The sequence below is a fragment of the Echiichthys vipera genome (assembly GCF_963691815.1).
Source record: "Echiichthys vipera genome assembly, chromosome: 7".
In the NCBI taxonomy this organism is placed as follows: Eukaryota; Metazoa; Chordata; class Actinopteri; order Perciformes; family Trachinidae; genus Echiichthys; species Echiichthys vipera.
Genome location: NC_139832.1, coordinates 3,682,962 through 3,695,084, shown reverse-complemented (window position 1 = coordinate 3,695,084; position 12,123 = coordinate 3,682,962). Strand labels below are relative to the sequence as shown.

Here is a 12,123-nt window from a genome sequence, read left to right as displayed (position 1 = left end):
ACATACATAAATCCCAGGAAGGAGGAGGGAACATCTTGAAATTCCAGTAAGTTAGTTAGTAAACACCTTATTATTTCCACTGCTCTTATCTGCGTGTTGCAGTGTGCAGCGTCAGATAAGAGGATCATAACAGACAGAAGTGTCTGCAGAAAAGTGTCGGCATGCCACAGGATAAAATGTCATATGCAAAAGGAAGCGCGTGTGTGTGTTAGTGTGTGTGTGTGAGTGTGTGTGCGTTCAATTAAGTGCATGGGAAACCAAAGTGCACACGCACACGGATACAAACACGCGTTGTTGCGTCATACCCTGTGTTTATGTATGAGAGCACATTAAAGAGTCATTTCACAGCTCATTATTTCCAATAGAGCAAGTAGCAGAGCTGCAGCATCTGATTGGTGCTCTGACATCAGAGAGAGCAGCTTTGATTGGACGGTATTGATGACTGTGTCTGTGTGTGTGTGTGTGTGTGTGTGCGTGTGTGTGTGTGCGTGTGTGTGTGTGTGCGTGTGTGTGTGTTACAGAGGACAAACCTGGGGAGATAGGCATCATCGTGGCCCTGGCCATGCTCATCCTGGGGACTTTCCAATGGGCTGTCATTACCAGCATCACTGTGGACGGACTGGTATGTGGTTCACACACACACACACACACACAAGCACAAAGACCCGACTTGCATTAAAATGCCACACAATCAATTGCCAGTCAAGTGTGTGTCAAGCGTTTCAAACACACACATTAAAGGGGGTTTTGCTGAACATGTACAGGTTCGTTGTGCGTACGTAACCACGTCTCTGAAGCCCGTTCGGACTGATTCTGGTGTTCAACCGTCCCAGAGTTCATTACAGTGACTCCCTGCTGAAGTTCCTATGTACGGACAAACTCGACTTGCAGGGTTTCCCCTCCCTTTATAAGGCTAAGGCACGGCACCTCAGCTGTTTTGGGCTGCACCACCTGAACCAAATGAGTGTAAAATCAGTGGATCCATCAAATCTAATGGTTTTAGTTTTGTCTTTATTTAAGGTTGTCGGATGTTGATTTTACTTATTGCATGCTCTAGCTTTTCCAACCTTTCGCACACAGATATGGTCCGATATTAATGGTCGAAAATTATGGGAAATAGCTTTTTTTCAAACCCAGGGCCAGATATGTGCACCTACTCTTCCAGAAAAATGGGGAAAACTCTGATCTCGGTTCCTTTCCTTTCGATTTTGGCCTCAAAGTGGTAAAAAACAGTGTGTGCGAACAAAACAAGGCCTTAAAGAAGAAGAAGACTTACTTTATTTAAATTTGATTTTTTCACTCTATTATTATTCATGTTACACACACACACAGGGGGTCGAAATACACACACACACACACACAGGCCTGAAATACACACACATGCACGGACAGGACCTTTATACATGCAATTAATGGAGAGATGTCAGAGCGGGGGGCTGCCAGTGACCGGCGCCCCGAGCAGTTGGGGTGAGATGAAATGGCGCCTCTCCAGCCACCAGTCCACGCTCCATTCATGGTCCACACAGAGACTCGAGCCGGCGGCCCTCCGGTTCCCAGCCTGAGTCACCTATGGACTGAGCTACTGCCACCCCCCTCCCATATGAAAGTTATGATTTATAAAAACATACTTGACGCGAGAATGTGCAAACTTTTAAGTAAACTCTGACCCATGCGTACTAACATTTGGGAGATGGGGGGAAATTGGCGAAGCAGATGCTGAGGTGGTGAATTGTAGCCAGACAGTAGAAAATAAATGTGAGAGTGATCATTATATATGACGATGTATATTATGTCTCTAACACATGTAACTTTACTTCATGTCACGCTTTATTCACGGTAGGGTCGTGGTTAGAACATTTGCCTCACAGCAAGAGTGTTCCTGGTTCGAATCCCGGCTGGGGCCCTTCTGTGTGTAGTTTGCATGTTGTCCCCGTGTCTGCGTGGGTTTTCTCCGGGTTCTCCGGTTTCCTCCCACAGTCCAAAGACGTGCAGGTGTTGGGTTCATTGATGACTCTAAATCACCCGTAGGTGTGAATGGTTGTCTGTCTCTGTTCGTCTCTATGTGTCCTGTGATAGACTGGCGTCCTGTCCAGGGTGGACCCCGCCTCACGCCCGATGTCAGCTGGGATCAGCTCCAGCCCCCCCGCGACCCCGACAGGGACAAGCGGTTGAAGATGAATGAATGAATGAATGATCACGCTTTATCATAACCATCATCATCAATCTAGCAGTGTTGTGCATGTCTAGTGTGCCATCTTTGTGCCGTAACCTCCTTTTTTTAAATTGGAAAAAAAAGTCAAATCTCAATTCAAAGTCTGCCAAATATCGCAGAATACATCCATGTTCTTGTTTTCTTCGATCTAAATGAAAACAGGATTTACCAGAGCAACTTACAAATGATCTCCTGCCTCGACACCTCAGTGGAGAACAGTAGTGAAGTGTTTTCATACTGGGTAACAAGGAGCCAGTGTCCCCCAACCCTCCCCACCCCTCTCACTCTCTCTCTCTCTCCCCCTCCCCTCTCAGATGCGTTCGGTGGATCGTGTGTTCAAGTTCATCGACCTGCCGTCGGAGGAGCCACTGCCGGAGAAATCCGGCGGCAAAGGAGGCCCCGACCTCGTCATCGACAACCCTCACGCCCAGGAGTGCTGGCCCAACCGCGGCCAGATGGACGTCCAAGGTCTCACCGTCAAATACACGGAGGCTGGACGCTCCGTCCTCGGCGACATCTCTTTCTCGGTGGAGGGAGGGCAGAGCGTAAGTCCTGAGTGAATGCTGAAAGAGACCGAGGGTTTTTAATGAAACTAGGCAGAGTGATGCATGTTAGCTCTGCCTTTATTGGATTTTAAAACATCAAAGCGCCGGTTAGCCTGAGAGGGGGCGCTGCAGTTGAAGGGTCAGACTGGAGAAAGGTTAAAGCAAGGTGACATTGGAGCCAGCCCTAAAGCTAAGACACGCGTGGTGACGTGTTTACGGCTCGCTTTTTATTTCTTTCAAGCTTCTTTAATCAGTCTTTTTTTATTAGCACTGAATCAAGTGACTGTGTGTGTGAAAGAGGGAGACTGTGGTGACACACAGATGATTATCACCACTTCTGCACTTCTCTTCAGCTTTACAGAGACTTTAAGCTCATTGTTTTGATTTCTGGCTGCAGCTTTACTGTCGCTCGTCAGCGTCCAGACGCATCAGTCGCTGTCTCCAGTAGAGCAAAACTCATTGACTCGCTCTGAGCACTGAAGTTTAGCGACTAGCTAGTGAAGGAACAAGTTGGCGGAGACTCAGTCAGTCCGTACTGAACTTGGCAAGAAGGCATTTTCCTACGCTGCGCCTGCGACCTGGAACCAGCGCCAGCAGAGGCTGAAGCTGCTCCTGAGACCTGGAACCAGCGCCAGCAGAGGCTGAAGCTGCTCCTGAGACCTGGAACCAGCTCCAGCAGAGGCTGAAGCTGCACCTGAGACCTGGAACCAGCTCCAGCAGAGGCTGAAGCTGCTCCTGAGACCTGGAACCAGCTCCAGCAGAGGCTGAAGCTGCACCTGCGACCTGGAACCAGCTCCAGCAGAGTCTGAAGCTGCACCTGAGACCTGGAACCAGCTCCAGCAGAGGCTGAAGCTGCACCTGAGACCTGGAACCAGCTCCAGCAGAGGCTGAAGCTGCACCTGAGACCTGGAACCAGCTCCAGCAGAGGCTGAAGCTGCACCTGCGACCTGGAACCAGCTCCAGCAGAGGCTGAAGCTGCTCCTGAGACCTGGAACCAGCTCCAGCAGAGGCTGAAGCTGCGCCTGTGACCTGGAACCAGCTCCAGCATAGTCTGAAGCGGTCCAGCTTTACTTCTTTAGGAGACTTCAAACTGCTTGTAGGAAGGCTGTTGAGACAGTCTGTGGGGGTCTGCACTTGTACACAAGTTAACTTTTACTTACCTTGTTCTTTGCCCTTTGCAGTTTGTACTGTAGTATTACTGTTTTATGTGTGTGTTGTGTGTTGTGCCTCCTGTGTGTTCAGTCAGTCTGTCACTTTGTGTTTTGCTGCTGCCGACCTGAACGGGTCTCTCTACCGCAAATGAGACCCTGGGTCTCAGTGAGATTTGACCTGCATAAATAAAGGTTAATAAAAATAAATAAATAAATAAAAAAGAGCTAAAAGGCGTGTGAATATTGCACCTAAATTCATCATGAGGACAAAACACTATTGCAAATAAATACTAATGTTGCTCTGGAGCTGAGGCTCAGGGAGCTGTGCACAGTGTCAGACATTTAGAGATGAAAGGGGCAAAAATGTGCCTAAAATATCAGAATGACCCTAAAAAAATATGATGGAGGAGCAAAAATCGCCCCCAAGATTTAAAAAACATAAAATAAAAAACAATAACCTGCATTACACCATCATTTTATTTGCATCCAGTGCATCTGGTTACTACTACTACTGTGATAATAGGACTATATAATTAATCATTACTCACGTTGGCACCAGGTGGTGGTTGCTGTTTAATATGCGTTTTAATCTGAAATCATTTTACATTAAACAGCAACTTTATGCACAAAAGGTGTAAAATGTCCTTTTCTGTGTGTGCAGATTAAAAACGACATGACGGTATCACATGCATACTGTTATACACACACTCACACACATATTTATTTTACCTCCTTCTGTATGAAGTTTAAACACTTTATGATATTTAATGATTTAATCAGGGCAGAGAAACTGTTGAACGAGCAGCAGCCAAAGAGCTTTGAGTCAAATGGAGACGACATAATATTTGCCCGCTGGCTCTCTCCCTCTCTCTCTCCCTCTCTCTCCCCCCCTCTCTCTCTCTATCTCTCTCTCTCTCTCCCTCTCTCTCCCTCTCTCCCTCTCCCTCTCTCTCTCCCTCTCTCCCTCTCCCTCTCCCTCTCTCTCTCTCTCCCCCCATCTCCCTCTCTCTCTCTCTCCCTCTCTCTCCCTCTCTCCCTCTCCCTCTCTCTCCCTCTCTCTCCCTCTCTCTCTCCCTCTCTCCCTCTCCCTCTCTCTCTCTCTCTCTCTCTCTCTCCCCCCCCCCCCCCCCCCCCCTGCTCCTGGCAGTAATTACAGTCAGTCTGAGCTCCTCATAATGAATCCTGGAGGACAGCCGAGCTCAGTGAGTGTCAGCACTTTAGCCTCGTCCCATTAGCTCCTCCGTGGCTTTCCTGATAAATGGGCTAATTGTTGCTGCGAGGCTGCAGGAGAAAGGACAGAGAGCTTTCAGACTCCCGAACACCTCGAGGCAGGAGTCGTTTCACAACGCCATGGATGTACTCCACACTTAATAACACATAATGTACGTGTCTGTGTACATATGTCTGTGTACATGCAGTATGTAGCTGTAGGTGTGCATACGTATGAAGATGCACACAAGGACTCCAAAAGATAGAAATGAGTGAAGACATTTAGCATTTAAAATGTTCTTTGTGTGTGTGTGTGTGTGTGTGTGCGCGTGTGCGTGTGCGTGCGTGTGTGTGTGTGTAGATTGGTCTGCTGGGTCGCACAGGTTCAGGAAAGAGCACCCTGCTCTCCGCTCTGCTGCGTCTCGCCTCCACTGACGGAGAGATCTGCATCGACGGCGTCTCCTGGAGCTCCGTGTCCCTGCACACGTGGAGGAAGGCCTTCGGGGTGGTGCCGCAGGTACGTCCATCGCCGTATGTCATTACACTTCTCATTTGAAGGTGACCTTTTCTACTTTAGTGCCTCGGCTTCAGCATGTGCTTTAAATGTTTGTCTCTGGTCCCTTTTGAAAACAGAGAGTCTTTATTCTGACCGGCACTTTCCGCATGAACCTGGACCCACACGCACGTTACAGCGATGAGGAGCTGTGGAGGGTCGCTGAGGAGGTGAGGCCCCCCGTTTCCTCTTTTCCTCTGTTTTGATTTTGAATTCTGGACACGATTGGTAAAACAGTTCAATCTATCAGACATTTTGAGGTTTAATCAGTCAATTTTAGGCCATTAACTTCCGAAATCACAAACCCCCGTCAGGCGTGTGAACTCTAACGTAAAAATCGTACCCGTGTGTCGTCAGGTGGGTCTGAAGTCGGTGATCGAGCAGTTTCCGGACAAGCTGGACTTTCAGCTGGAGGACGGAGGCAACGTGTTGAGCAACGGACACAAACAGCTGCTGTGTCTCGCCCGCTCCATCCTCAGCAAGGCGCGCATCCTGCTGCTGGACGAGCCCTCCGCCTACCTCGACCCCATGTCAGTATTCACACGTGTGTGTGTGTGTGGGTGTGTGTGTGTTGTGCACCTTTTCTGTTTGAGTTCAGTCTATTTTAATAACACAAACTAACACCAACCCGGCAACTGTTCCTGTTGAGCCCTGATAATATATATTAAATGAGCGAGTAGAGCCGCTGCTCCTTTGCGTTGAAAGGAGCCAGTTGAGGTGGTTCAGGATCATCTGGTAAGGATGAACCCTGGGCGCCTCCCTAGGGAGGTGTTCCAGGCACGTCCAGCTGGGAGGAGGCCTCGGGGAAGACCCAGGACCAGGTGGAGAGATTAGATCTCCACACTGGCCTGGGAACGCCTCAGGATCCCCCAGTTAGAGCTGGTTAATGTGGCCCGGGAAAGGGAAGTTTGGGGTCCCCTGCTGGAGCTGCTGCCCCCGAGACCCGACCCCGGATAAGAGGCTGAAGATGAGATGAGATTCTGTATAATGACTTCTTTTAATTTGTGGACTTTTATGTACACTTTGATTACTTTTATCATTATTAAATAAAATTTTAAATGCAGGACTTTACTTAAAACAGTGCTGCTGCTTATGACTTGTCGACTTGTTTGGGCCGCACCTCATTACGGACGTACAAGGCTGCGAAGGCCTGTAGCGCTGTAAAGCCGTCTTTTTTAATAAACTCTGGCTTCACTAACTACGGTGTTGGGGCTTTGTTTTGTGTGTAGGGACTCTTCTCATGCTACTGCAGAGGTTTGGTGTTATTTTCAGCAGCATTAGCGGTTAAAAAGGAGGTTTTGGAGGATTCAGCGCTCCGTCCCGAGCTAATCACTGTTAGCCACGTCTGGCTGTGAGCGACTGTCTGGGATTTCCCTGTTAATAGGCTTATTTGATGTATATTCATGCCAAAAAGGACAGTGGTTTCGTCTAAAGCATGAGTTAAACTTTGATAAATAGTGTTTTTGTTGCCTCCTGCCGCGCACTTCAACCCAAGATGATACCTGAAAGTAATCCGAGGGCTTTCTGTGCATTTCCTTTGTGTTTGTGGCAGCGGAAGTCACCCGAGTCCAACATGTGCGGTGTCCCTGTCACTGCATATGGTGACAATCTAGACTGCTTACAGTAGGACTGACTGTGTGTGTGTGTGTGTGTGTGTGTGTAACCATATGTTCAGAGTGGGATGCATAAAGGTAAATTAAGCCTATAATGAGTAATCTAACTTAACCCGAGGCCAACGACGTCTGCTCTTTTATGTCGGCCTCAACAGGAACACAGCGTTAAGTGTGTGTGTGTGTGTGTGTGTGTTAGCCGTAAAGAGAGACGCCCTTTGATGATGATGATGATGACGGTGGTGTGTGTGTGTGTGTGTGTGTGTGAGCAGAACGTTACAGGTCCTGAGGAAGACGCTGAAGCACGCGTTCTCCGGCTGCACCGTCATCCTCTCAGAGCACAGAGTGGAGCCGCTGCTGGAGTGTCAGTCCTTCCTGGTACGTTGTTAGCATTCAGGGTTAGCGACGAGCTCTTTGCTGCTTGATTTTGAGTTTCTCTTTTTGTTTATTTCTTTTCATTTTGTCAGCGTGATAAAGTTCAACAGGCGACGAATTAGACACACAAAGTTTTAATAAAGATCAACGTCTGACATGAATCACTGTGACCCCAATACTCTGTGAGTATTAAAATAGGCAAATACATGATTATAATAATAACAATAATAATAAATGAAGAAGCTCAAAAACTACATAAATATGATAATAATGTTACGTTTATTTTGTAGAGCACCTTTAACAGAAAAAATGTACAAAGTACTTTACAAAAAATAGGTTTTTTGGTTGTTTTTTTAAACTTTATTTAAACTTTTTTACAGAAACTCGTTCTTTTTGTTGTTTTTTTAAACTTTTTTTTAAACTTTTTTACAGAAACTAGTTCTTTTTGTTGGTTTTTTAAACTTTATTTAAACTTTTTTACAGAAACTAGTTCTTTTTGTTGGTTTTTTAAACTTTATTTAAACTTTTTTACAGAAACTAGTTCTTTTTGTTGTTGTTTTTTAACTTTATTTAAACTTTTTTACAAAAACTAGTTATTTTTGTTGGTTTTTTAAACTTTATTTAAACTTTTTTACAGAAACTTGTTCTTTTTGTTGTTTTTTTAAACTTTATTTAAATTTTTTTACAGAAACTTGTTCTTTTTGTTGTTTTTTTAAACTTTATTTAAACTTTTTTACAGAAACTCGTTCTTTTTGTTGTTTTTTTAAACTTTTTTTTAAACTTTTTTACAGAAACTCGTTCTTTCTGTTGTTTTTTTAAACTTTATTTAAACTTTTTTACAGAAACTTGTTCTTTTTGTTGTTTTTTTTAAACTTTATTTAAACTTTTTTACAGAAAATCGTTCTTTTTGTTGTTTTTTTTAAACTTTATTTAAACTGTTTTACAGAAACTAGTTCTTTTTGTTGTTTTTTTAAACTTTTTTTTAAACTTTTTTACAGAAACTAGTTTTTTGTTGGTTTTTAAACTTTATTTAAACTTTTTTACAGAAACTAGTTCTTTTTGTTGTTTTTTTAAACTTTATTTAAACTTTTTTACAGAAACTAGTTATTTTTGTTGTTTTTTTAAACTTTATTTAAACTTTTTTACAGAAACTCGTTCTTTTGGTTGTTTTTTTAAACTTTATTTAAACTTTTTTACAGAAACTAGTTATTTTTGTTGTTTTTTTAAACTTTATTTAAACTTTTTTACAGAAACTAGTTCTTTTTGTTGTTTTTTTAAACTTTATTTAAACTGTTTTACAGAAACTAGTTCTTTTTGTTGGTTTTTTAAACTTTATTTAAACTTTTTTAGAGAAACTCGTTCTTTTTGTTGTTTTTTTAAACTTTATTTAAACTTTTTTACAGAAACTCGTTCTTTTTGTTGTTTTTTTAAACTTTATTTAAACTTTTTTACAGAAACTAGTTATTTTTGTTGTTTTTTTAAACTTTATTTAAACTTTTTTACAGAAACTAGTTCTTTTTGTTGGTTTTTTAAACTTTATTTAAACTTTTTTACAGAAACTAGTTCTTTTTGTTGTTGTTTTTTAACTTTATTTAAACTTTTTTACAAAAACTAGTTATTTTTGTTGTTTTTTTAAACTTTATTTAAACTTTTTTACAGAAACTAGTTATTTTTGTTGTTTTTTTAAACTTTATTTAAACTTTTTTACAATAACTTGTTCTTTTTGTTGTTTTTTTAAACTTTATTTAAATTTTTTTACAGAAACTCGTTCTTTCTGTTGTTTTTTTAAACTTTATTTAAACTTTTTTACAGAAACTCGTTCTTTTTGTTGTTTTTTTAAACTTTTTTTTAAACTTTTTTACAGAAACTCGTTCTTTCTGTTGTTTTTTTAAACTTTATTTAAACTTTTTTACAGAAACTTGTTCTTTTTGTTGTTTTTTTTAAACTTTATTTAAACTTTTTTACCGAAACTAGTTCTTTTTGTTGGTTTTTTTAAACTTTATTTAAACTTTTTTACAGAAAATCGTTCTTTTTGTTGTTTTTTTTAAACTTTATTTAAACTGTTTTACAGAAACTAGTTCTTTTTGCTGTTTTTTTAAACTTTATTTAAACTTTTTTACAGAAACTCGTTCTTTTTGTTGTTTTTTTAAACTTTTTTTTAAACTTTTTTACAGAAACTCGTTCTTTTTGTTGTTTTTTTAAACTTTTTTTTAAACTTTTTTACAGAAACTAGTTTTTTGTTGGTTTTTAAACTTTATTTAAACTTTTTTACAGAAACTAGTTCTTTTTGTTGTTTTTTTAAACTTTATTTAAACTTTTTTACAGAAACTAGTTCTTTTTGTTGTTTTTTTAAACTTTATTTAAACTTTTTTACAGAAACTCGTTCTTTTGGTTGTTTTTTTAAACTTTATTTAAACTTTTTTACAGAAACTAGTTATTTTTGTTGTTTTTTTAAACTTTATTTAAACTTTTTTACAGAAACTAGTTCTTTTTGTTGTTTTTTTAAACTTTATTTAAACTTTTTTACAGAAACTAGTTCTTTTTGTTGTTTTTTTAAACTTTATTTAAACTTTTTTACAGAAACTCGTTCTTTTGGTTGTTTTTTTAAACTTTATTTAAACTTTTTTACAGAAACTAGTTATTTTTGTTGTTTTTTTAAACTTTATTTAAACTTTTTTACAGAAACTAGTTCTTTTTGTTGTTTTTTTAAACTTTATTTAAACTGTTTTACAGAAACTAGTTCTTTTTGTTGTTGTTTTTTAAACTTTATTAAACTTTTTTTACAGAAACTAGTTCTTTTTCTTGTTTTGTTTTTTAACTTTATTGATCAGTGGTCACATACAATTGTTAGTACTATCTAGTAAAATGTGACTTCTGCTTTTAGCCCGTCCTAAGGAGCTGAAAAAAAACGCTGCAAAGCAATTAAAGGGTTCAGTGTCTTGCTCAAGGACACGTCACCATGTAGACAAGGAGTCGAACCTCCAATCTCTCGGTTTAAAGCACCACCGCTCTACCTCCTTAACCTCCCTCAAGCTGTAACAGATGAGATCATAAAAGAGGAAAGAGCAAGAAAGATAAAATCATTTCATCAGAAAAAGAGACAAACAAACAAAAACTGACGCACAAAAACAAACACAGGACACATAAAAGTGTTAGTCCGGCGTAAATGGACCCCAGGGGTCAGTTAAAGGCACGATCATCTGTAGTTTTGAGTTTAGAGCGAGGGACAATCGGTGAAAGCCCCGGTCTGAAGAACCTCCGCGACCTGCTGGAGATATACGGAGGGAACGGGTCACAAATGCGATCAGGTGCTTGACTGTGCAGGGCTCTGTACGTTAAGACAAGGACCTTTAGGGCGCACTCACACTGTCCTTCCGCACCGCGACCCGGGCTTTAGGGTACTTTGCCCCCTCCCTCTCCCCCCGCGCCCCAGCCCCGTTTGTACTCACACTACCTGGGCCTCGGAGAATGCTTTTTGCTGTCCATACGACATCACGCCGTAACACGTCACACCCATTGATCGCGTGTGTGTGGCTTTGTTTCCAGATCTTTCCGTAGACCTCGGAGTTTTTGTGCGTCTTGTCGACTGTTTTTGAATCTTTTCATCGACCAAATCTGCAGTAAACACTCCACCTCCGCATCACACCAACGTGAACCTTTCACCGCCATTGTTGTTGTTGTTAAATGTCCGCGCATGGTCCCTCCTTCTATTTACATGTCCGAACAGGCGGACATACCGCTACTGCCGTAGGGCTCGTGCTCGTGCTCGTACACGTGCGCACGCTCGTGCTCGTACATGTGCAAACGGCTCTGCTAAAGCCCACCTCTTTCAAATGGGCCATGGACGGCCCGCTGTCCACAGTTATGCGCGGAACGTGTGCACTCACACTGCTTAAAGGTACTAGGCTTTAGCTGAAAAAACGGTTTTGGCCCGGGACAGAAGGACAGTGTGAGTGCGCCCTAAGAATCAATCCTGAACCTGATGGGAGCCAACGCGACAAACATCAAATTGGTGTGATGTGGCTCAACCTGCTTTGACACGGCTCTCCAAGAAGTGCTAAGAAACGAAAGTCCACCCCCTTGTGTAGCGTGAGCTGGTCGCTGCACGTCTGTTTGTTTGTGTGCATGTGATTTAATGAGGGTTTGTGTTGGAATAAGCAGCCGGCGTGACGGTAACAGGAGGGAAGTGACCTCGACGTTTCCACAGAGTGAGGCGAACTCACGTTTGTGTTCATATGGTATAAGGGGGAAAGTTGCACGGCGTGCTGTTGCTACACATTCGGGGACTAACTGTTCATATTAAAGCCCTTATGCTTTCAGTGCGTTTCTGTTCAGGTTCTTTGGGAACTTCCTGTTGGTTCAAGGTGATGAATATCAAACACTTTCACGGTACCAAAGCACGGTTTGACGAAATAAAAATACTTTTTTAAATCCTTTAAAAAGTAAGTTTTGTCTCATATCGCCTGAG

The 12,123-nt window shown here is 41.9% G+C and overlaps 1 protein-coding gene across 1 annotated transcript in view; it reads left to right on the top strand.

The window, feature by feature from the left end:
* cftr (CF transmembrane conductance regulator) overlaps positions 1–12,123 on the top strand; it is a 57,990-nt gene that overhangs the window by 44,870 nt on the left and 997 nt on the right. Inside the window, exons 21-26 of the mRNA XM_083916613.1 lie at positions 522–622; positions 2,527–2,757; positions 5,479–5,634; positions 5,751–5,840; positions 6,028–6,200; positions 7,553–7,658. Coding sequence (XP_083772739.1) covers positions 522–622; positions 2,527–2,757; positions 5,479–5,634; positions 5,751–5,840; positions 6,028–6,200; positions 7,553–7,658 — 857 coding nt within the window. The remainder of the gene's footprint in view (positions 1–521; positions 623–2,526; positions 2,758–5,478; positions 5,635–5,750; positions 5,841–6,027; positions 6,201–7,552; positions 7,659–12,123) is intronic.